Here is a 26,857-nt window from a genome sequence, read left to right as displayed (position 1 = left end):
CATACTTCTGCTCCTGGGATTACACATCCTTCAATTGCGGTGCACTGGCACTTACTTGGCACTGGCAGGCATTGGTTCAGGCAGCAACAAAGTTTAGGAAACTGCCTGAGATGAAGATGCAAAGCGTACACATCTGTTGCGGTAGAAGAGAGCAGTAGCCGCTTGCAAGGTCATGGGTAAGTAAGATGTGGAATAATGTAGGAATATTGTGTGGAACATGATATTTGAATGATTGGGTTTAATTATTATAAGAAGTGAACTGATGACTTTAAAGCATACTTACAGACTTTTAGCTCACTGTCGGTCTTTCAAGGCAATGTACGGCAACGTGAAGCCCCTGCTGCAGGGGTTTGTCGTGGAACTCTGGGGGGGGGGCGGGGGAATCGCCGGGGGCCGGCAGGCCTGCCTGCCTTTCTGGGGGTCCAGGAGCGACATCCGATCTTCGGGAGGCTCCCGGCCTAATTGGGAGGATAGGCAAGTATGCTTTAAGGTAATGCTAGACTTGCACCCTGACTGGTTCTAGACACCCCCATAAGCAGAGCTAGAAATGTTTTTCCGGTGGTGCACACCGTAATGTAATATGCTGTGCATGCCTATGGCTACTTGCAGTCATTACTCATACAAGGGTAAACACAGACATGCAGTAGGAGGAGGAGGGGCTATAACAACCTGTAGCCAATAAGAGCATTAGCATATAAACAGCAGCACAGAGTAGCTTGAGCTCTGCCATCCTCTGCATGGCCAAGGCAATTGTGAAGTGAGCAGGACTAGTGCCCACAGTAGTGATATGATATGAAATCCCTGTGAAACTGGGGCAGGACAATTATATAAAATTGATCTGTGTGTAAAACAAAGTTCCAACTTTGTGTCATATGTCGTCTGTCTTCCTTTAAGTTACTGTGAAATGTTACTTCTTGTATAAAGAGAAGACACAAAAGCTTGCTATAGTCAGAATGTCATTTTATTGGAAGACCTGAGCTGAAATGTGCTTAAATCAATTCTCTGCCTGGGGTGGGTAACCGCTACTCAGAGCAGAACCCCAACAGTCCAAATATCTGCAGAGATTTTACAATGTACTAAATCATTTTACCTTAAAAACATCCTTTTCCCCCCGTATAAGTACTGGCAGAAATATAATATTAATAACTTTGCCTTATATATTTATATATAAACAAGGAACATTTATACACCTATAGTACACAGTTGCATAATAAAATAAATATGGTGTTGGTGCAGGAGGTAAGGAAATGAGTCAATTTGTTTTGTGAGGGAGCATATGATGCCATGCTCTATAACCTCTCCCTGGAAGACGTAAAATACCAGGTATGTACACATTCATTCATAACGAAGCCCCTTGCACTGGTGCAGACATACATGAGTTAATTTTACAAGCTACACGGCACCATCATGGTATATTGAGGGGGTTGTCCCTCCAGGAGGGCACCGGAGCAGGCTATTGGAATTACTATACAAGTGCCAGGGCATTGCTGGCTATATATATATATATATATATATATATATATATATATATAATCTTTATAAAGGGGACACCAGATGAATGGGTTTAAAATGAGATGTAATTGAGCAATCAGTAGACTAGACTAGAAGCACATAATATTTAGTGCTCCCAGTACATGCAGGCCTTGGTAGGCAGCATAAAAAGGGTTAATCTTATCCTGATTATTATTAATAAATTATGTAATTATCTTATAGGGCTTTCTCAGTAAATGGGATGTGCCCAGAATGTATCATCCACCACTGTGAGTGTACCACCCTGACACATAGTAGCAGACATTTCATTTGTACCAATATACAAGTCTAGCATTTATATGTGGTCTAAGATTCATATGGAACCATTCATGTTTCCTGTAGTCTTCATCTCTTTCTGTACATTTTCGGAATCTTCTCCTATATAGAAGTCTGATTTACTGCAATCTAAAAGCAGAAAGTCCTTCTTTTATCTCTGATCTTTCTGTGGGTGTCAGTTCCTCCTTCGGTTAGTACCTTGGAAATTTAAACACTAGCAGACCAGACCACTGAGTTTATTCAATGTTCTAGATGAAACGTTCATAGAACTAGTAACTATTAGCTTCTTTATGAACCCGGTAAACGACTGGTTTTTGCTAACGAGTCATTTGAAGGCCAGGGTAATGCCCACATAGCAAAACCACTGACTGCTTTGAAACCTGATTGTAGGAGCCGATATCTTTAGCCCACAGAAGTGCAACTGTGGCACCAGATTATTTTCTACTGTAGAAAAGCTCTCTCTATTCTGCTGTTGTCATGGTACCATTGGGATGATCAGGTGGTTTCCGCAAGACTGTTGGGTGCAGTCTTGTTTAATAAATGTTGATGTGACCCATGGCTAGGTCATGAAAACAAAATACCAATTAAACTGACAATACAAAAGCTTCTACATTCTATTTATATCCTAGACCGAGATCTTTGTGATGCAAAATATTTCCTCCAAGCTACCAAAAGCCTTTCTATATCTCTTTTTGGAGATCAGTAGACCACACAGAACAAGATTGTTTATCCACCCTATGGAATACAGTTCAGGGTTATATCATGGTTTGTTTTCTATAGTCTTTAGCATGAAACTCAGCTTTCCAGTTGCAGAAGGCCCAATGGATGAAAATCATTCCTGTTCAGAATCATTCGACCCAACTGATATAAAAACTGACTATACCAATGAAGACCTACCTGTTCGGAGGACTCAGTTCCCACTATTGCACCTAGATTGTATAATACCCGCAAAGGCCAAAAAACAAACTGTGCCAGCATCTGTTTTTGTACCAGGGCGAAACAGGAAACTACTACATCATCAACCAATATTGTTCCATGTTGGGTGAGAGGAGCATAAAGTCCAGTGTCCTTCTGCATACTCACTGAGCTTACTCTAGCTGGCACAAGACCAGGTGCTCCAGACACTAGTATATATTGCCCAGGTTTTACATGGCTAGCAAACACCGCTTTAAAATCAGCAGCCGGTGTGGAAAAATTGTCTGCTACAAAGATGAGATGCGTTTGGGTTAGGGAAAGCCTTCGAAGTGGGTGCGTGGTCTTGATCACCTGGAAAGTAAGCACGGCCTTGGGATCTTGGTCCAAAAAGGTCACAAAGTCACTGTAGGTTATGTGACCATAGCTGTCCATAGCTGGCACTTGCATGCCTGGGCGAAGCTCTGAGATAGGAATCTTCTCACCAGACACTAAGGTGGTTGTTGCTGTTCCTGGGAAGCAGCCTCCAGTCTTTGCTGCAGCAGAATGTTCTAGATAAAAAACAAATCATAGAAAATTAAGACAAGTAAAAAAAGTTAAAATGTCATCAAGCATGAAAATCTCAAAAACAATTCATGGTCATACTATTTTCCAGATTTCATGAGTAGTCGTTCAGGTCCTGAGTGAGTAGAACCTGTCACACATAATAGCTGTATAATTGTGGATTGTTAAATTACATTTACCACTATAGGAAACAATTATCATCATCATCATCATCATCATCATCATCAAGCAGGTCTGGATTGTCACTGCATGAAAAGACTACATAAAAAAATAATTGAGGATGTAATTATTAATATTGTATTTAAATTATGTTTGTTTTAGCTGCAGCTTATATTGTTGCTTTTGTTGTTTGTTATATTATTATTGTTTTATTAATTTCCTTCTGATGGCATATAGAAAACACATCTAAAACAGTAACATATTTATCTTGTACCCAAAATAAATGTTTCCAGTGAACCCCAGGAGAGAGGACAGAGACCAAATATATAGTCCGGCATTAGTCATGTGTGCTTACTAAACAGATCCATGGGAAGAATTGATGTATCCCGCAACCCACAAACCGCAAATAAAAATTAGTAACATAAACAAAAAGATATCACAAATATTGAGCTGGGCATGGAGCTGCTTGCGGTGATGGGAGAGGTGCCAGGTGCGGTCGGGGCAAGCTGTCTTGTGCCCTTATTTTACAAAAGTCCCCATCAGTGAGATTTTTCAGAATAGAAGCAAAGGGTTTACCTCTTCCCTGCTGGACAAAGATCTTCTAAAGGGAAACCATGTAATGTATCTAAGCAGGGGTTATTATCATTGTGTTTTCAAGTAGGGATGCAGCGATTGCAAGATTCAGGGGTCTATTCAGCAATGATTTTTTTACATAAAAAATGTGGAAACTATCATTTCCACATTTTTTTATGTAAATCCACTATTCATGATAGAGTAATGGAGAAGATAACGTAATTATCTTCTCCATTAATTCCCATCTCGTAGAGTACCACACTGTAGGGATCAGCCATTGATCTCTACAGTGCTTTAACGCTTTTTGCTATTCAGCAAAGCAAAAAGCATTAAATTACTCGATAAATCTTTACTTAATATAACGCCATCTCAGAATGGCGTTATATGAAGAAAATACATTAAATCCCCAGAAAACTGCAGAAGCAGAAGGTAATGTTTTCGGAAACCAATGATTACAGAAGGCATTGTTATCGGTTTCCGAAAACAATACCTTCTGTTTCTGCTTCTGCTCCTGCACATGCTCAGTCATACAATATACAGCTGCATTTAATACATTAGTGGCAGTGGCTGTGCGGTTTGTATCTGTGTAATCCTCATAACTGTGCACTGCTCATGACCATGAATGTGGAGAGGGCAGGAGTGCAGTGACACAATTCATATCATTCTATACCCCATCCATTTGCTGGGGTGATTGCCATCATCATTACATGCCCAACTCTTTTACATCCCTCCCATCGCATGGCCAGGATGGGAGATATGAAAAGTAGACAGCATGCATTAACTTTCCCGTATACAAAAATGTGAGATATAAAGAGATAGACAGATAGATAATATTCCACATAGGTGGGGTAGAGTCATTTTGTGACATATTAGGCAGACATACAGTAGCCAGAGTAACAGACAATACAGTTACTACAGATAGTCAGGATGAGCTGAGGATATTCTTAGCAGTACTTGAAAAATTGAATTTACTATGTGACTGGTAAACGCCACTTTATGGTAGATACAATTACACATACAAGATGAATATAATTTACAAGCACTTTATCTTATCCGGAGAGAGAACAATATGGTCACATAACCCTTCAAACTCTTAATACACAGAACTGTTATTTGAAATATATGATGAATAATATAGGCCGCGCCGCATTTATCAGTTATATTATTAGATGCATGTTGTATATATTTTCATAATACAGGAAAGCAATGCATAAACCACTATATCTCTAAAGTCTCTGGCAAATAAAAGGTGTTATTTGAGGAGTGGTCCCCTCCCTCTGCCCCCCTCTGACACACACGCCTCTCTGCCTCAAAACTCTGTTTGCTTTTGGTTTAAATATAGGTGATCAGGTCGTTTTGAACTTTTCCAAGGTCCTAACTGTGATTATTTTTAATATCCGTCTTGTTTTGCTGGGCTGGGCTGTGTGTTCTCTGTGGTCTTGGGATGTGGGTTTAAGATGCTGCGTCTAACCACAGAGGGGAGCTGTCTGGCACTGCACGGCACTACGTGGGCCAATGCCCTCCTCCCCTCTCCTCTCACCTCCTGTCTTTTGCTACCTTGTCCTCCTGTTCACTCTTTCCTTTGGAGTGTCTGTCCCTATCTAACCTCCCCATTCTGTGTCCCCACCACCAAATGCCTTGAGATCAGTAATAGGGCAATTATTACTGTAATAATGGCCAGTACTTCCTATAAACCACCTTCCTAAACTGATAAATCTAGGTTAAATATAAAAAGTGCTGTTATGTCACTGCTACTTTCCTTTGAGCCTTTTCCTGCAGTGTATTTAGCTCTATTCCAAAAATCCACAGTAACACAGAATGAGTTTCAGGAACGTATTGGCATTAAGCACAGGTTTATCAGGAGCCTGAATTCTAGGAAAGTGAATGCTACAGGTTGCAGATGTCTGGTGCTTATGCCTGAAAGTCGGGACTGTCCTGGTTACATTAGGAGGTACTGGTACCCTATGTGGGTAAAAAGTCTCATAGGTTTTGCACAATTCACCACTTCACCCACAGCCTGGCACACTCAGGACTTCCTGGTTTGTCACTGAGTACCTGACCCTATGTGTGCAGCAGGATGAGACCTGCCAAGACCAGCTCACTCTAGTGCATGGACAGGAAAATTGTGTCTAATCATTAACCACTAATTGCTAAAAAATCGAGATATGCAAAAATCCGCTAAATTTACCAGCCCATTGTCTCAAGTGCAGCGGATATGGCATAACGTGACAGCACTCACCTTTGTCACAATGCTTAACACCACCACTTAACCCTCGCCCTGTCACACAGGCTTGCCAGGCAATGGAAAGCAATAGAAACTTAAGTGTTTATCTTAACCCAGAAAGAAGCAAGAACAATGTTTCTGTCCTCAATGCCCCTTTACAGTCCAGGATTTGAAGATATTAAGTCACAAGCATGGATAAGTACCTCACATTCACAGATATTAATTTAGTCACATCCACTAGAGCATGGATATTCTTAAAGCCAGGACTTCTATGGTGGGTATACACTGTAGGATATATCGTTTGTACAGCTAACGAACAATATACCGTTCAGTGCATTTGCGGGTGTGTACACATGATATATCTGTGAATGACATGGGTCTCAGATAGATCACGTCGGCCGTGCAGCACAGCAGATGTAATATATCTGAAAGATATATTGTGCGCATCTGCCTGTGTCTACGGGTGACTGACTGTCCAGCCCATAATGCTGGCCCAGGAACCAGCAACAATGACATCACACATTATGGTGCTTTGAGAAACAGCTAAAGCTTTACAGGAATACAAGGCATCAGGGACGGACACAGCTATAGAAAGTTATATGCTAATTAAGTCAGTCAGTTTTAAAGAATTCAACCCCTATAGTGGAAACAACTTAAAACATCATTTAGGAGACATTTATTTATGCATGTCAATGTGAGAAGTGTATTTAGGTCTTACTTGTCTACTTACGATACCTCATTTCCAGGAGAAGTAGAGGGGAGGTATGAGAAAAAGAGAAGGTGGGCAGGACGCAACTCCTATCAAGGCTGATCAGGGTGATAAATTGTAGGCAAGACTGTACATTTGCACTACAGGAGATTGGCTGAGAACCTTCAGAGAGCAGGCAATGAGAATCAATCATTGCAATCACTCGATAATCAATGAGAAGTTAATACAATTTTAACTACTACTAGACAGTTGGCACATTGTTCCAGAAGAGATGAAAGGCCAGGTGCATCTATGGGTGGAATGTCCCATTGGGACATAGGCAGGTGCGTAACTAGGTATTTGAAGGGCCGTTAGCAAAAGTTTGTAAGGACCCCTATGTACCACCCAATAGTGCAAAATGTATATAACACATGTAACTTTGACAAGGAAGATGGGCCCCCCTCAGCTCTGGGCCCCATAGCAACTGCACCCCTTGCACCTATGGTAGTTGCGCCCATGGACATAGGGTATGCCCTGTAGGGCAGGTGCAACTGCTCTTAATCAATCTTGGGGATGCAACGGTCCAGAGCTAGTTCCCGACATATTCTATGAGGGAAGGGTGTTAACCAGTTGATTATGTCTGCCACAGGGCAATGTGACTCCACAAGCCATGCCCATCTTGTTCTGTAGCACAATAGGGCTGTGAAATCACTTTTAGTGCACAGTTTTCTGTCTGGCTCAACTAATGGAATGGGGCACACTAGCTAATTATTTACTGGGGATGCAGCCCACCTTTTGAGTGTATTATAGAACTGAGGGCTAGATGCGTATGCAAATCAGCCAACTACAGCAAGGCAGGCGATCGCACGGCAAGGCATTAGCACGCTCACTATGTCTTGGCATGCGATTGCTCTGTGTATGCAGACGCCCACCAACCTGTCTTAAGACGCCCACTTATAAAAGTCATCTCCAGGAAGGAGTATGCAACCATTGGTAACAGAGTACCATCGGAAGCGATCGCAGCACTTGTGGCTGACCACACCCTACCGCAAGCACTGCAAGCACTTCAGTGTAAAATCCAGCCAGGTTACGTGTACTATGACACTGCGTCTTAATTATGAATGCCTCTGACACAGCGTTAAGACGCTCAGGCATGCCTGCGTTCACACCTCCACCGCTCATTTTCATCGACCAACCCCTGTCACCACCCACAAATGGCTTCTCCTGTCATTCACTTAGCTGGGCAGTCTATGTGCAGCGAGCGCTTCCCAATCGCTCAGACAGGTTCGCGGACTGTGATGCATACGCATGCGCACAATGCAAACATCGGTAGTCTCCATGCAACGCTTCCTAGCGAGCGGGTCTGAATCGGGCCCTTAAGGTTCTTAGTTACTTGATAAACTGCACTGTCTTAAAGATTAGTGTAGCCAACAAAATGGTTGCCTTTCCATGTTTGTGTGTGGTCTTGATTTTTTCTTTTAAAAGGGGTATATTATTATTATTTGTGGAAAAGCACTGAGTATTAGCATTCCTTATCACCAAATATCACAGCAATCTGAAATGTATTTTCGGGCTATTTATAATTGTAGATACAGCAGGACACTGTAAAAGGTTAAAAAGTTAAATGGTAGCTTATGCTATTACTTTACTTTCTGGTTCGGACCCTGCTTTTTCGAACGGTACTTCCCATAGAAGGATACTTTGGATCACTATCCAAAAAAAAAATAATGCAATAATGAAGCTTATTGTACAGGCTACAATGGCAGGCAATAGCGATGGGCTAAGCTTTCAGAGTTTGTAAAATTGCTTCGGACAACAGTCCACATTGCAAGTAATTGGGACTGTGGGATCACTTGATATCTCCTGCATTTGGCAATTGTTAAATTGTCCCATTGCTAAAATCATGCAAAACCACATTGTATTGACGGTCATTTCTCAAGCGGTTCTGCTAGAAGTCATTGCTCTCTTTGCAAATCAATCTGTAGTGTAGATTTAGATTACGTTTCTCTCTCTCTCTTGTAAACAATTGATTTGTGCTTGTGTACCCTGAGCAAGTCAGACTCCAAGCTCCTCGGTGGTCAAGTTATAACACAGAAAGGGGAGGAGGGGTGCTATAAACTGCCAAAGACAGTGCGCTACTTACATCATATGTTATGTGACTGTGGTTGCCATGGTGCCCGCTTGACATTTTAAACTATAAATAATTCATAGTGTCTTGAATCAAAACCCTAAGGTAAAACGGACATCTTCAAGTGTCTTCTTTGAGTTAACCAGCAATTTATCTTATAGAAACCCACCTCATTTTCAGTAGGGATTTCCCTAATGAGAAAGTAGTTTTGTCATATTTGTAAATAAAATATGTTGAAATTTGACATTTTCACCTGCTCTTTTTTATGGTTTTAGGTTTTCATGTTTTCTCTTGTGAATAATGTGATAAGTCATGTACTCATAGATGTAAAAATCATAGGTATTTCATCAGGGGCGTTTCTAGAGAGGAGAGGGCCTATGTGTAGTCTCAGTCACGGGCACCCTTCTCTCCGTCCGGCAGCGCACTGAGCAGTGCTTGGCCAGCGCCACACTTATAGACTCTGGACACTAGAGTGTGCACAGAGTCTATAGCGCATGCGCGGGTCACCGGGAAAATGGCCGCGGCAGTAATTTTCACTGTACTGCGCATGCACAAACGATTGGAAAACGGCCACAGCGGCCATTTTCCAGCCGTTTATTACAGCGCAGACACCGGCGCCGACGTGGGACTCCAGAGAAATAAGTATAATATGGGCACAAGGATCTAGGGGCCTGAACCTAGGGGCCCGTGTGCCCCGCACTCCCTGCACCCATTATAAATACGCCCCTGTATTTCATACTGACTTACAATTAGTAAATCAGTACTTTAAAACATTTAAGGGTCTATTCAGCAACTAAAGTTTCCGATTGATTTATATATTCCAGCTATGAAGGAAAGGGTTAACGGGGAAGATAAAACAATTCTCCTCTCCGTTTATGCCCGATTCCTACAACATAGCACTGTAAAGAGCAAGCCATTGATGTCTACAGTGCTTAACATTATCTGCTATTCAGGTAGCAGGAAAAAATCCTTCATTACTTATCATTGCTCCGGCGCGGTGACAGCTGATGTGAAAATCAGTTGTCCTGTGAGCGGCTTCACTGCTCCCTTCACCTATAGGTCATGTATGTACACAAGAGCCCCAACGTCCAGGGAATGAGCTGGACAGGGGCGACCCGGGACTCCTTTCCATATGGAAGCAGCGGGTTTCTGGAGCATTCGCCATCTGTCCCCATACTAGTGTACTAGGAAGGTAAGCAGGAGATATCTGTGATATATCCTGCTTTACCATTGTGATGAATGGCTCAAATACTTAATTTTTACAATTGCAGGTGAAAATGTTCATTTTTACCTGCTTTTGTGAAAATTAAAAAGAGAGAGAGAGAGAGAGAGAGAGAGAGATACATGTATATGTATCTCTATCTACACACACATGTATATGCACACACACACACACAATACTGTGCATAAGTTTTAGGCAGGTGTTATTTTTATCAATTAACAAAATGCTGCATCAGCAAGGTCTCTCCCAGGCAGAGATTTCAAAGCAGACTGGAGTTTCAAGATGTGAGGTTCAAGCGCTTTTGAAGAAGCACAAAGAAACAGACAACATTGAGGACCGTAGATGCAGTGGTCGGCCAAGGAAACTTAGTGCATCAGATGATGCTTACTTCCCTTAGAAAACGGATGTCCAGCTGTGCCATCAGCTCAGAAATGGCAGAAACCATGTGGGACCCAGGTACACCCATCTACTGTTCGGAGACGTCTGGGCAGAAGTGGTCTCCATGGAAGAATTGCAGCCAAAAAACCATCACAGCTTTCCAAGGCAACTCTTTACTGCAGGTCTGGAGACCATGGAGCGGACTTTGTTTTCTCCTTACAGATGATATGGTGAGGTCCCCATGTGGACAATTTATACATGTGCATAAACCTATTCAGCACAGATAGTCTAGAAGAGGATTTCTTAGGTCATGCAATATACAGGAACTATATCCAAGTGGTTTGCTATTATTAAATTTGCTGCTAACAATAGGAGCTGAATTTCTCTGAAGTGATGTTTTAATGTTATTGCTGCTATTGTTAAATTTTTTATAAATATTATAAACTGATTAACTAAATTGATGGAATCAGCATGATTTACCGACGGCCGACAGCGGTAGCCCGGCAGGGGTGAACATCCTGATCGTGCTTTCTGGTAAATATCGCTAACCTAATTCCCTACCCTAACCTCCCTCCAAGTGCCTAACCCCTCTCTAAGTGCCTAAATCTAACCCCCCTTCCCCGCAGCCTAACCCTAAATCTCCCGGGGGGGGGGGGGGGGAGGTGCCTAACCCTAACCTCCCCCTGGGGTGCCTAACCCTAACCCCCCCTTCCCCTAGCCTAACCCTCCCCAGGAGCCCCTAACCCTCCCCCACATGGCTGTCCTCGCCCGGCTCCCGGCTGTCATTAATACCTTACCGGGATTAGACAGTCGGGAATCCGGCGGTCAGGATTTCGTCCGTCGGCTTCCCGACTGCTTCCCAAATTGATACCATATCCAATAGATAGTAATACGTAATATAACATAAGCGCAAAACTCTCTTTGTTTGGATAAAAATATAATCTATTAAATATTCTATTTTTGAAAGCATTCTTACTTTGCAGCATTTTCTCCATACTAAAACTAATAAAAAAAAAAAAATATATATATATATATATATATATGTGACGTGCGGTGAAGTCAATGGCTTGGGAGGCACCCCCCCTTACTCACTGTAACTCTCCCCTCACTACACTAAGCTTCAGTGTCCATTGATTATCCCACCTGCATCACTGTCTTCTCTTGCTGCTGAGCTCCGATCTCTAAACACTGCAGTGCACTTCCTGGTCACATGACACATCCAAGGTGTCCATCAGTGCTCAAGACACCCCCCCAAACTTAGAGGCATACCTCTATAAACTCTTTCTGTGCAGCTTACTGCCTGTGGTGAGGCCCCGCTCCCAGCTCTGCAAGCAGTGCCTGACTATAAAGAAGCGAGGCTGAGTTGTTGCTGCGTCATCTCTTGTCTCTCTGCAGTCCCAGGGAACTCCACAAATGTCTTTACCTGTCCTATAAATCAGGAAGGAAGGATCAGCACACGTAGTGTAGTGCACTCAGTCCTGCTGAATGCACCGCTGGGCCACATTACTGGGAGGGGGCATGGCCAACTCATGGGAGGTGTGGCCATGCCCCCTCCTTAGAAAGCATTAAAAAAAATCTGTTCAAGCACGCCGCACAGGGGTACACCGGTGTCAAACCTGGTGCGGGTGAGAGGAGGGGTTGGGGGCGAGAGTGTGAGCGCTCCTCCACCGCACATTACAGAAGGAGAGAGCACTGACTGCTGCTACAGCAGCCTCTCTCTCTCCAGCCCAGCACACAGCAGCCTCTCTCCCCCTGCCCTGGCTGCTGCATTTGTTACATGGGCGGGGCTACAGGACAGGGGCCAATCCAACAGGCCCGGGCCAAGAGTACCCACTGCTTCCCATCTCGGCGGCCCTGAGTGTACATGTGCTGATCATTCCTTCCTGATTTATTGGACAGGTAAAGACCATTACTTATTTATCTTGCACCGTGCGTCATGATTTATAAGTTTTTGGTTGAGAGTGCTGTTTTGTTTTGTTTTTTTACACACACACACACATACATGTACTAGTGTACATATAAATATATACATTATATATATGCTGCGCTGAAGTGGGGCAAGCACTGATCAGGCAGTCTTTTCGGACAACAGTTGTCCGACAACTGAAAAGTCTGCCTGTGGGGACTTCTGTCCCTGTGGAGATTATTGCTAAATAGCAGGGACAATGGTTCAGAAAAAAAAAAAACGGTCGATGTTGTCTGAAAATATTTGGGCCAATATCGACACTGATGCTGTATAGACCCCTTACAGAGAGAACAACAAATATATGATAACAGAACTAATTATCAATTTATTTAGAATGTGTGACATATTAAATAGTTTTGAGCAGTGATTTGGGAGATTGATTGTAAACAAATTTAGCACCATGTAGTAAGCAATTGCTGAATGTTTTGCATAAACAGCTTTTATAGCATCCAACAAAAGACAAGTCAGTATAGTTCACCTACCTCCACAATTTATCAACACTTTAATACTGTTACACTTTAATATTGATTCATATGTTCCCTAAGGACACGGTTTAAGTTGCTATTTTTGGAGTCAATTGGATTGAGGTTCTCTCTATGTTTAGTTTGCTGGTACTGGTAACGCGGAAAGTTTTGCAGGGGGACGAAGATACTTTAATTAGAGAAAGCATTATTTAACAATGAACCCAACCAGAACTAGCTGCTATAAATGATTTGCACATTGCAGACCATGCACACATCTGAACACATTCACTTACTCATTACCCAAGGCAAGCAACATACACAAATTATATTCACATAGATCTGTTTATTATAAATACATTGTACAATTTTACAGCAGCAAAATATACACTCTACAAATGTGAAAGTACCAAATAATCTCTCTCCTTTTGTAAATAAAAAATATACATTGCTTACAGTAATAAATTAGCTCTTATAAAAAAAAAGTAGCATCTGTCCTGGCGATACCTGTATGTCCAGTTCTTCTACCATCAGACAATTGTTTAAAGTAGATGGGTCAACTAAATAAAAGTAGTTTAATATTTTGTGTGCTGAAGAAAACAAGGTTCTACTTAAACTGCAGTCAACACTAAGGAGTACATTTACTAAAGTGTGGGTTTTTAGAAGTGGAGATGTTGCCCATAGCAACCTATCAGCTTCTAATTAGCAACCAATCAGATTCTAGCTATTATCTTTTAGAAGGTGCTAGATAAATGTTATGGGCAACATCTGCACTTCTAAAAACCCGCATTTTAGTATATATACCCCTGAAGGTGCGTATCCACTAGCATTGTAATCGTACAGTCGCTGCAGCGCCTACACTGAACGATATTTGTCGTTCCGTGTAGTCACCCTCCCTCATTCCTCAACATGGTCAATCTGTTGTTATCGACAGATTGACCAGCATGTTCAGGCGATGATTGATGTCGAAAACGAACAGCGAGAGCGTGCATCGTTGGTCGTTTGACATTTTCATGCTAGATTCATGCACGATTACCATGTTGTAATCGTGCAATCGCTCATTAATATCTGCTAGTAGATACACAGCTTAAGAGCCTGTTTCCACATTCATCAACCATGCAGAATTAGTCCTGTTTTTACGAAGAAAAAAGTTTAAAGATACAAAAAGACTTGTGATTATATACGTAAACTCTAATGCACCTCTATACCCCATCTCTCTAAAACCAGGGCACGGCCTATGGCCAATTTGGCCACACATATGGACGGCTGAATTGTATAAATATGGACATTCATGACCAGACTTAGTAGGGATAATTCAATTCAACACGATGTTGAATAGCCGCAGGAGGGAGCTCCCGCAGCTATTCAAATCACTGTGCTGTTTGGGCGGGTTAAGGATTTTTTTTTCGCACCCCCTGGGGATGCGAGAAATCCGACTAAAAGTGCCGGGCACGCAGATGTTTTTCTGCTTAGCGCGGCGCTAACAGCCGCGCGCCCGGCACTAACAGCCGCGCGCCCGGCACTTTGGTCAGAGAATGCCGGTTAACGCGCCTTAACAGTCTTGTTAAGGCGCGATAACCGGCATTCTCTGACCACACAGCGCACTGAATTTGAGCTCCTGGCGCTATTCAATTCACGTTGAATTGAATCGCCCCCAATCAAAGAAACAAACTCTTTAACACCTCTTAATTCATCTACCTGCACTTACACCAAAACTAACCCTCAACTAAAATACCTAACCAATAGCTGCACTGCACATAAATCACAGGCTGTAATTTTATGATCTAATATTAGAAAATGATGTTATAATTCTACTTTGTTCCTGTGATAGCTCCAATCATATACCCCAATCCTGTCTCCTTTGTCCCAGTGGACTTTTTTTCAACCCTTTCAAGATCTTTTTCTATTTATATTTTTTTATTACAGTTTTCAAAGATGTTGGGAACATGTTAAATCTCCAATATATCTCAGTATGCATACTATGCACTAAATTTCTCTTCCCCTAGTCTTCCAATTTCTTCAAAAAAACTGATGGTTATGCACTTCTAGCTGAGAATCCACCCATCTAACCAATGACACACAGTAAGATAGCAATGTTATATTGTACTACTAATCTTACAGTGTAATCTCTCTTCCATATGCCAAACTGTCCTTTTCTGTAACAAGTTCATGATATATAGATTAACACTAATATTAGGTCTATGGCATAACAAATAATGTTTGATGATTGTTTTTGGTATGTACCAGGGCCGTAACTAGGGTAGTGCGAGCAGTGGCATGGCACAGGGCACCGCAGGGCAGGGGGCGCTGTTTGGGCCTGACAATTTTCTTGTTTATTATCATTCTCACTTGCAGCTTCCTCTTATTTTATCCCCAGCATCTCCTGGCCTCCCCTATCTCTTCCCTGGCCCTTCCCAGGTACACTATCTTATGTCCCTATTTAAAAAATGTGTGTGGGGGGAGGCGCCAATGCTCTCTCTGGCACAGGGCACCAAAAAGTCTAGTTACGGCTCTGGTATGTACCATCACATTTACTCACTGGCTAAATGTGCTTTATAAACGGCAATGATCATGGCGACAATTAGAGATTGATAGGACGTACCATACGGTAATGACATTACTGCAACAAGCTTATGTCTCTTTCTTGATACAATACTAGTCCTTGTTTTAATCAGCACAAAATATATATTTCTCAAATAAAGACACTTCCAATGGAAATTAATGCCTTTCCATATTTTTCACATATATTTCATCCACGCAGAACAATTTGACACACAGTAGCTTCAAGAATCAAAAAGTTATCCAGTCTATAGCTAGAAGCCGGCTCACTTCACAAGTTACACAGCTTTTATATTTATTTTACTAATTAATTGAGCGAATCAGCAACATTGATGTATTTAGTACGATTGCTCAGCTGTTTATTTGGTTAAATAACTAGAATTACTGGCCAAGTATTAACTTTGGATGTTTAAATTAACAGCTGATTTTATCAAGTCTTAAGTTTTTAACTAGTTACACGTCCCTTCATCTGACCACTCAGAATGTCCTGCTCTTTGCGGACTTCCCTCTTCTTGCTGATTTTTAGGTTCTCAGTGTTCATACACATCTAGATTTTCCTTCTATGGAGTGGACCTGGGTTTGGTGTTTGGAAGGTCTAGTGTCTCAGGTCTGTAGCATCTTCTCTCTTTGCTTGTGCATGATATGACCATCAACTTTCTCCAACTTTGTCCAGTGACAGCCAAATATATTCCTTCAATTCGCTGTCATCACTCTCCCCTTCCCTCGTTTTCTCTCTTTCCACAATGCTCTTGCAGTCTTTCCTTCTTTTTTCAGTTTCTTGACTCTTTTCTCCTCACCACCTTCCCCCTTCCCTTCCATTACTTTTTTATACATCTTTCTCTCCCCTTTCTTTATTTTCTTCTTCTTTTTCTTTTTCTTCTTCTTCTTGATCAGTTCTTTCCAGCTGGTAGATCCTAATTCTTCTGCAGCAGGAGTGCTGAAAGGAAGAAGAACACACATCAGAAACAGACGACCTCAATGACTCTTTATCCTGAGTATCAAACACTTTACTTATGGATGGGATGATAAATGTATCTCACCAAGGAGACCTGTCTACAACCCTGCTCTGCGTCCCAACATTGGCCTCAACCCTTCCATGCATCTATAGCCACTGAATAGGAGGGTGATCGTGTAAATGAAATGGACACGGAAATGATCACCTTATCTGAAGACAACAACAAAAACTCTATCACAAGTAGTGTCTGCCACAACTGATATTTGTACTATCACTTTTCCAAAGCAGATTATGGTGATTATATGGCCAATTGCTAAGATTTAGTCTCTTAGATGGCAGTTCTATTGCAGGGTTTTCAGAGGGGACAGATCACACCTTCAAAGTAGCATAAGATTAATAGAAGAATGTGTCAGATATTTAAGGTAAAAGGATTAGTGAATGGGTTTGGTTTTAAACGTGCTGACTTGGTTTATTTCACTGGTCTATTTTAGAGGAATAAAGGAGTAATAAGTATTGCTTCCAGAAAATGTAAATATGTACTGTCCAGAATGTCAACAATATAAAGGATGATGATGTTAATATGCTAATGTAAACGGTTTACATTAATGTTGCTTTGATGGGCTCTGATCAACTGTTCACTGGTACAAATAAGTTATAACCTCTTGGAAGTGACTCTTCTATGTGACAGTGTTCTTACTTACACTACTGTGTGGTTGGATTATTTACATTAGCTGAATAATAAGTACTGCCTAAGACAGTGTGCCATTTGTAGTACACCCATCACTTAAAATACAACTGGTCACAAAGGGCTTATGCCTTGTGATTATCGGTCCAGATGCCAAAATGCAGTGGGCAGTTGATGTCAGACACACCATTACAAATCTATGGCACAATGCACAATTACTTTGTATGCACCTATCCCAACAGCCAGTTGTACATGTTCTCCATACCTCCCAATGTGCAGGTATTATCAAAGTGTGTGATATTATTTAACCCTGTTGACAGTGCCATTAATTCTGACCGATATGTTGCTGGTTTGTACTCTTCAAAGTGATAAATAACATGGGTAACTGATATGGCGTTTATGCTAATAAACCTACTTAGCATCCAGAAATAGTCCAAGATAGATCTAAAAAAATAATAATAATTTAACCGCTTACTTTGAAAAGTAACTACAATTCTCATTAGAAACACTATTCCTGCCGATAGCTCCCCAAAGTGCTATGTTCCCATCAGTTCACCCTGGGAGATGTACTAAGCTCTGGTAAGTGATAAATTGAAGAGTGATAAACTACCAGCCACTCACCTCTTAACTGTCATGTTACACGTTGTGTTTGAAAAATGACAGTTAGGAGCTGATTGGCTGGTTGTTTATCACTCTCCAATTGATCACTTTCCAGAGCTTAGTACATCTGCTTATATCATCTTGTATAACAATGTCATGTCTGGAATTGGCTGTAAACAGCTCACAAGGAATATTCTTCAACTCTAACCCAGCAGCAGAAGACAGTATGTGGCGGATGATTGGCAGCGCAGATATGTAGGTGACTGGAGCAGTCTAAGTGGCATATGTATCTAGAACTGGACAGCAGAGAATATGGAAATGTCCTGTGCATCACTAGAAAAGCACAGCACATCATCAGTAGGAATATGAAAGCTGTGCCTCAACAAGGGACAATAAACATCTCGTTCAGTGATGGGCAACAGGTTGCTCTAGGGCTGCAAGCAGCTCCCCGAGGCATCACCTACTGCATCAGGCTCTTTCCTGCTATATTGCCAGATTTGTTTGTTATAGTTTGTAAAAATTGTATATACATACTGTATATATAGTATTTAGAAAAGAAGGCACTCAAAAAAGGACCTATAAAATAAAACGTATCTTATGGAAAATACATTTTGGTCCAGGACATTACGTCATAGTTAATGAGAGGTTCAGGAACGGAGTTCCTGCAGAAAAATAGCACCGGCATTTACATAAATAGGTCTGCAAATATACACAAGATAAAGGTTGTTTCTTTTAGAGAATTAAATAATGACTTTATATTGCTGTTTTCCAAACCTGGTAGTAAATTGTGATAAAATAGCAAGAAAAGTCTCTAAAAATGTTTACACCAAATTTGTGAAAAAAAATCCTTCATTGTAAGTTATAACACTAATGTACACAACAGTATAACAATACTCAATGGACTCTAAGGGAAAATGGCACAGTACAGCTAACCAACCAGATTACCATTGGATTGCACGCCAACCTGTTTTCTATCATGGTAATCATAGGTGATTTCTTTATATTGGAGCTTATGGAACTTGGGTACAAAGGGATTTTTTGCCAAAATGAGCACATATTATACAAAAATAAAAAGTTATCTATTGTCAATGTCAAGTCAGCAGGTATTACCTATGTCAGAATAGCGCTAACAGTTCTCTGTGGTTCTTATCCCCTTTAGCCTTAATGAGAACCCTGAGGCTCAAGACCTATGAATATTGTGTCTCCATTGTGTTGCTGTTCTTTTGTACGTGTCTACTATTTCATTTTTACCATTGACCGTGCACCCCCCTTCTCTTTTTTGTATTACTTCCTGTTACTGATGTAATTTTTTTGTCTCCCTTCCCCTTTATTTTTCGGTACCCCAAATGTAAAAATTGTGTCAATAAAGACTAATGAGGAAGATAAAAGAACGGTCACTCTTGTGAGGTATTAGATGGCAAAATATATGTTTGGTTCCAAAATCTACAAGAGTATGTCTAACCCCATGTTATGCGCTGTAATGTTTGCAGTTCTGTAAAGTGTATTGTTCATAACAACTTGTATCAGCAGTTCTGTCAATTGTGAATTCTCATACAGGCAATCTTAATTGCCCCTCTTGTCTTGGCATCTATGGATTTCAGGGTCCTTATTTTTGGTCTCACACTGTTCACCATTGAACTAAATGTGAGTACATCCATATATGACACACCATTCACCTGAGCTGCTTGTCCCAATGGTCATTTCCCCCCTCGGGCCCCTCTGCTCGCACATCAGCCGCCCCCTGTGTTCTCCAGTCAGAGTGTGGATCCTGTGCAGCCTCCAATCTGCCCTTATGTATGGAAGGCTTCCTGGCTTGGTCTTTGGGGGTGCTGGGTGGATGTCCTCCTGCAGAATACTCTGCCAAGAAAAGAGACAGATTGCCATAAGCCACACCCCAGTCAGCAGGCCACAGCCAAAATATGTAAAAACGTTAAAACAAAATATACTTACCAAGTCAAAAGGGGATGGGTCTTCAACCATGTACCCCTGTGACGATCACCATAAACAAAACAAAACAAAGAAACTACAGGGCAGCTTGCTACATTCTCAGGATATCACTCCTGCTTCACGCACAGCACATCCCACACTCCCACAGAGCATCTCGCACACACATACTGGTCTGTCATGTATGACCTGCAGCATCCATTACCACTACATCATTAGTAGGACGTGTCAGACACAAGCTGTGAGGTAAAAATGCCAGATTACAAATTTTTCTTCAAAAACTTTGTTCTATTTGTCCCAAATATCAGTAAGTTACTCTCGAAAATATGTGCAATACTATTTTACATGGGGATTGTCCCATTTTATACAGCCGATAAAACCTTTTATACACATAGCAAATTAGGGTGTTTTTTACAGTCCAAAGATACACTCACAGTCCTGGTATATTTAATTTTAAGACTCAAATCTCCATGTTATTAACTTATTTTGCATGCATTGGATATAGGGCTTATGATACACAAGCACAAACGACCACATACCGCTGGCTGTTTCGCCTGCCTCGCCAGTCTGAAACCCCAGGAGGTACAGCACATTATGCAAACGTCTAGAACGGTCTACTGAGCTATGTACAGACTCTGCCAGAACACTCTGCAAATATTTGTGTGGAATGTTTGTTTTTTAATTTTACAAAGGAAATCTCATGGCAAATGGGAATTAGAAGTTAGCAAGTGACAAAACGTGTAATAACAGTGCGTGCCGGGGCTGTGTGAGGAGTGGAGATTAGAAACTTCCGACCTTAAACTGCTGGTTTAGCTATGGAACTTTAGGAAGACTATGTGAATTCTGTTTTCTGGTTCCCTTATATAGTCCTGATAGCAGCATGTTTGCTGAGCTATATGCATATTTTATTGCACAGAATTAACGGCTTATTACCAGGTCTACAACATATTGATGTATAATCGTACCAAGTCACGAGACCTTAGAATCTGACTTCCTCTGTCTCACATGACGGTCGTTCTCATGATACCAGATACAGTACAATGCCAAAGTACAATCTTGCAGAAATATAATAATATTGAAGGTACAATCAATGAAAATACAAAAGTGTATATCTGTAGTGTACCTTTAGGGGGAGGGGGGATACAGGTTTCTGGAATACCCCAAGATAATGAATAATTGTTGAAAAAAATGGAAACAAGGGGATAAAGTTGCAGTACCATTTATGGTCATCATGTTCTTCCATTTATACTACAGCCATGGCCAAACGTTTTTAGAATGACGCAAGTACTGGTTATCACAAAGTTTGCTGTTTCAGTGTTTTTAGACCTTTTTGTCAGATGTTACTATGGTATACTGAAGTAAAATTACAAGCATTTCATAAGTGTCAAAGGCTTTTATTGACAATGACATTAAGTTTATGCAAAGAGTCAATATTTGCAGTGTTGACCCTTCTGTTTCAAGACCTCTGCAATTCGCCCTGGCATGCGATCAATCAACTTCTGGGCCACATACTGACTGATGGCCGCCCTTTCTTGCCTAATCAATGCTTGGAGTTTGTCGAAATTTGTGGGTTTTTGTTTGTCCACCCGCCTCTTGAGGATTGACCACAAGTTCTTAAAGGGATTAAGGTCTGGGGAGTTTCCTGGCCATGGGCCCAAATTTCGATGTTTTGTTCCCCAAGCCACTTAGTTATCACTTTTGCCTTATGGCAAGGTGCTCCATCATGCTGGAAAAGGCATTGTTTCATCACCAAACTGTTCTTGGATGGTTGGGAGCAGTTGCTCTTGGAGGATGTTTTGGTACCATTCTTTATTCATGGCTGTGTTTTTAGATAAAATTGTGAGTGATCCCACTCCCTTGTCTGAGAAGCAACCCAACACATGAATGGTCCCAGGATGCTTTACTGTTGGCATGACACAGGACAAAGACTTTTGGAGGATGGCCTGGTGTCAAGAAAGGCAGCAAAGAAGCCACTTCTCTCCAGGAAAAACATCAGAGACAGACTGATATTCTGCAAAAGGTACAGGGATTGGACTGTTGAGGACTGGGGTTAAAGTTATTTTCTCTGATGAATCCCCTTTCAGATTGTTTGGGGCATCTGGAAAAATGCTTGTCCTGAGAAAGAAAGGTGAGCGCTACCATCAGTCCTGTGTCTTGCCAACAGTAAGCATCCTGGGACCATTCATGTGTGGGGTTGCTTACCAGCCAAGGGAGTGGGATCACTCACAATTTTGCCTAAAAACACAGCCATGAATAAAGAATGGTACCAAAACATCCTCCAAGAGCAACTGCTCCCAACCATCCAAGAACAGTTTGGCGATGAACAATGCCTTTTCCAGCATGATGGAGCACCTTGCCATAAGTCAAAAGTGATAACTAAGTGGCTCAGGGAACAAAACATCGAAATTTTGGGTCCATGGCCAGGAAACTCCCCAGACCTTAATCCCATTGAGAACTTGTGGTCAATCCTCAAGAGGCAGGTGGACAAACAAAACCCACAAATTTCGACAAACACCAAGCATTGATTAGGCAAGAAAGGGCGGCCATCAGTCAGTATGTGGCCCAGAAGTTGATTGACAGCATGCCAGGGCGAATTGCAGAGGTCTTGAAAAATAAGGGTCAACACTGCAAATATTGGCTCTTTGCATAAACTTAATGTAATTGTCAATAAAAGCCTTTGACACTTATGAAATGCTTGTAATTTTACTTCAGTATACCATAGTAACATCTGACAAAAAGGTCTAAAACCACTGAAGCAGCAAACTTTGTGAAAACCAATACTTGTGTCATTCTCAAAACTTTTGGCCATGGCTGTACATACTATACACTATGGTAGGCTATGTATACACCAGACAACGGTCATAGATGTTTGGTATTCATATACTCATGTATTATATGTATGCATATATCAAACATATCACAAGGCACTTGACAAAATGCATTAAATGCTGTCCATAAGAACATGTGATAGTTCTATATATCTTCTGCACATTTTACACCTGCCACTTTGAACCTGTACTCGCCACGCTAATATTATATATATTATACACAGTATATTCTTCAACCTACATAAAATGCTTTAATTTCACGAGGGTATCTTCTTTACAATGTACAGGGCACTGCAGAAACGGTAAGAATTTTGATGGTAATTTAAGTTGGCTTCATGTTTTAGTGTATTATCCATTAGAGCTGTTGTATTTGAGATTTACTAGTCACCCAAAGAAAAGGACAGTACATTATTGATTGATTATTGATCTCTTGTTCTACACAAGAGGAAAGGGAGGTACTGTAAGCAGTGCCTTAACCTTTGTCAATAACAAATAGACACCTGAACAATTTTAGGAAAGCATCCAAGTTTTTTTTAATGGATTTTGTACAATTAAACATTTGGCTCAGTTTCTATCAGAGGACTTTAATCCTACGAGCAGCATTTAAAATCCATCATGCCCCCTTCCCTTTGTAACTGACCATCTTTCTAGAACACACAGACATTTCTAAATAATATACAGTTATGGATGTGTGCATACTTTCACTGAGTACAATTGGATGCATGTACATTTGGGATTTGTAATTTTGTACGTCACAACTCACATAAAACTTCTCACCATGACAGTGCGTCAGTAAATTTAGCAGGCAGGGTGTGGGGGTGGAGACACATAATTACCACTCGTCATGAGCTGCGCCCCTATTTAGGGGTAGCATTACAGAAGGCGGGTGTTTTTTTAGGCATATCTTTTTTTGTCTACACAAATTAGGTGCAAGTTCTGTACTGGACATACAACTGTCTTGCACTTGTGTGTGAGGACCTACTGTATAGAGTATCTGTGTTATATAAGACTATGTGCATCCTGTAATAATATATTCCTCAGGGATACCCCAGCCCATGACGGCACAAGCAATTATTTGCAGAGCTGGGTTTATATATGGTGGACATGATGCCATGAATTAACATTTTATAATTCAACAAGATACTATAGCTGACAAGAGATATGGAACTATAGGCCCAGATTTATTAACAAGTGATATTCTTGTTATCACTCGTTACTACTCTTAAATGGTGCTTTAACCAAAATGACAATTAGGACAGAGCTGATTAGTTGGAGCACCATTTAAGATTAGTAACATGTGACAAAAAATGTAATTCGTTGATAAATCTGGGCCCTATAGGAAATTAATTAGAAGATATTTTCACAGTTTCACAGTTTTAAAGCTACATCTGGGTACTTTTTATCTTCAGCTCCTTTCCTTTTTCAGGGGTCAATATAATTGTGTGCAAAGGGTGCGATGTGCCATTGCCACGACGTTAAAACGCTGGCAACAGCACCACATCTCGCATCCATCGCAGCCTGCTCCGAGCCCAAATTCGCACCCGCAAGATCATTGCGGCTAATTGGATCCAGCCCATAATTTTAAAGTCAAAGGACCAGAGCCCCTAAACAGGAGGAGTGGAACACTGCATCACCACGCCCATTACAAAATATGAGGAGATATCTAGAGATACCTCTCTAATCAGTGGCGTAACTATAAATTTTGCTCCCCCCTGCCAAAAAAGTTTCAGACGCCCCCCCCCCCATATGGGATTGTGGTAAAATAATTACAGGGACGTTTATACGCAATTTGGCTGCCAGTGCAAACGTAAAAAATGTGCCCCCACCCCCCCTAGACAGTTTACAGTATTTTTCCTCCTTATAGTAATGCCCCTTACACATTATTCCACACCCCCTGCACCTCACATTACTTGCTTCCCCCCAAACCCCTGTGCCTCATACTACCTGCTTCTCTCACCCAACCCCCGCACCTCACACTACCTGCTTCCCCCCCACCCCCTGCACCTCACACTACCTGCTTCCCTATCCTACTCCCTGCACCTCACAGTGCTCACACTACTTTGCCCAGTGGCGTAGCTACAGCCCCTGCAGACCCCACGGGGGCTTGGGGGCTGCAGACTCCATGTGGACTAGCAGTCTGCATGAAATCTGCTGAAAACGGGCCCTCCAAATATGGCCGCTGCATAGGAGGACACATACACTAGAGATCCTACTGGACCTCTAGCGTCTTTTACGCTTAAGGACCCAGGGGCTCCCTGCTGTACTGTACCGGCAAACTGTACACTGCTCCGCTTCCTTGCGTCGCTGTCCTCAGCATCGCCTCCCTCCCATCAGTTCCCTCAGCTCCGCCTCCCTGCTGTCAGTGTGTGTGTGTGCACGGTCGGGGAGGGGAACGTTGAGGACGGCAGCTCAAGTGTGTGCAGATGAGGACGCCGCGTGGGATCCATCCTCAGAAGCCGGCTCAAAATTTAAGCTGCCACTGTATTCTGCCTTCATGCCCTAGCACTGGGGACCCGATTCACTATCCCAGCGCTGAAGATGTGTGTGTGTTCCTGCTGGGTGCTGAGCCGCCGCGGAGAACCCACTTCCTGCCTTGAGAAGGGGAGGAGAAGCAGCCGACCTCAGGCATCGCTGATCAAAGGAGTGCCCTGCTTGGTGCCGAGCCGCCCACGGAGAGCATTGTGGATGGGAAGGAGGAGATGCAGCCGGTCTCTGTCAGCAAAGGGGGACTGAGGAGGTACTGCATGCCCTGATCGCATTGAAAAATGCGATCATTAATAAATGGGCCCCTTGGAGGTTTAGTCTCTATATGAACTAAAGGTCATTTATTCCACCTGCCTTTTATGGTGGGATAACAGGTTCACTTATTAAATAATCAATGGGAACCATACATGGGAGCGAGTCATTTTACCTATGGTTACAATCAATCTATACATGTGTAATAGTTAAAAAAGAGCTCAAACTGAATCTCAAACTATGGATCAATACACTTTGTAAACAGATTAAAACAAAATAATTTGGCAAAACAACTGTGCAAACAATCATATATCTGAAACTTCTATGTGGGGAGGGTAGATAACACATTATAATTATAACCATATAGCGCTTTCTTCATAAGGACACATTATATACCTGAAATTGAAATAAAGTCTGTGTTTGTACTGTGTCCAGCATGCCATACTATTTTATGGATTTGAGAAAGCAAACATTGATTAGGACAATACTACTTCTCTATCTTACAGCAATGCAAAGCAAGAGGTTGTCCGCTTGGCTAGCTACAGAAGTCTTAAAGGGAAACAAAAAAGCTTCATACAGGCTACAGGTGGAATTGTTCAGAAGAATGGCCAGTTACATCACATGCTGTATCTGACATGCTATGCTTGGAACTAGAACGTGTTTGTCCCGTATCATATGCCGTTAAGACAGTGTTATAATGATATGTGGCTTAAACGGTCTTTAAAAACTAATTCCATCTCTCTATTGTAAAGTAAACCTCACCACTGTACAAGAAGAAATACGTGGGTTCCTCTCCTGGAAGGACCCTACTCTGCAACAGTGGCTTCACTGTTTATATTGTGCTACAGCAAATAGCAGATGGCCTCAGTGGATCAAACCACATACTGTAATATAGGTAGAGGTGGAGCAAGGTGAATGGGGTTATTTTAAGTGATTAAACAGTGCATTATACTAGCATGGTACATATATGTAATTATCAATATAAGGGCACAGTTGTTGGTTTTCAGTAGAGATGTGCGGTTCGGTTCTCCAGAAATCCTAAACCACCCAAATTTCGTGAATCCGGGCAAATCAGAGTCGCAGTTCTACTCTCCTGAGAAGATCCGGGTAAATCCGGGTCGCGGTTCTGATCTGTTTGCGATTCGGATTTCAAATCAGAATTTCGGGTTTTGGATTGCATAAATTACATGTTTTTAGCGGTTTTTAAATCTTTTTATTTAAAAAATCCAGTCCAAAACCTTGAAGGAGATACAGATCCAAAACCAAAACACGGGGGTCGGCGCACATCCCTAGTTTTCAGGTGTCATTTTCTGCCCATAGTTTAATTCCCTGTAGGTTACAGCACAGTAAGCCAAATGACATCACAGAGCTTACATTCTAAACACCACATGTGCAATAGATAGGATCAGGGACAGAGGGTATTTTATATTTTTTTTATATTATTAAGAAAAAGAGCCTCTAGGATCATC

At 41.7% G+C, this 26,857-nt stretch overlaps 1 protein-coding gene across 2 annotated transcripts in view; it reads right to left on the bottom strand.

Annotated features, from left to right (window-relative positions):
* Positions 1–953: 953 nt before the first annotated feature.
* The window catches only part of IHH (Indian hedgehog signaling molecule), a 92,829-nt gene continuing 66,925 nt past the window's right edge, over positions 954–26,857 (bottom strand). The window contains exons 3-4 of one of the 2 annotated variants that reach the window (XM_088472348.1): positions 19,557–19,737; positions 14,673–16,577 (exon numbers count right to left, since the gene is read on the bottom strand). In XM_088472348.1, the coding sequence (XP_088328474.1) occupies positions 16,334–16,577; positions 19,557–19,737 (425 nt within the window). In that variant the 3' untranslated portion in view covers positions 14,673–16,333. Of the gene's footprint in view, positions 3,270–14,672; positions 16,578–19,556; positions 19,738–26,857 lie in introns of those variants that run through there. The other variant, XM_088472347.1, reaches the window with a different exon arrangement.

This window comes from Taudactylus pleione, unplaced genomic scaffold (assembly GCF_031769625.1).
Source record: "Taudactylus pleione unplaced genomic scaffold, aTauple2 ptg000122l, whole genome shotgun sequence".
Taxonomy (NCBI): domain Eukaryota; kingdom Metazoa; phylum Chordata; class Amphibia; order Anura; family Myobatrachidae; genus Taudactylus; species Taudactylus pleione.
The sequence above is the reverse complement of the archived record's forward strand: the minus strand, read 5'-3'. Positions and strand labels throughout refer to the sequence as shown.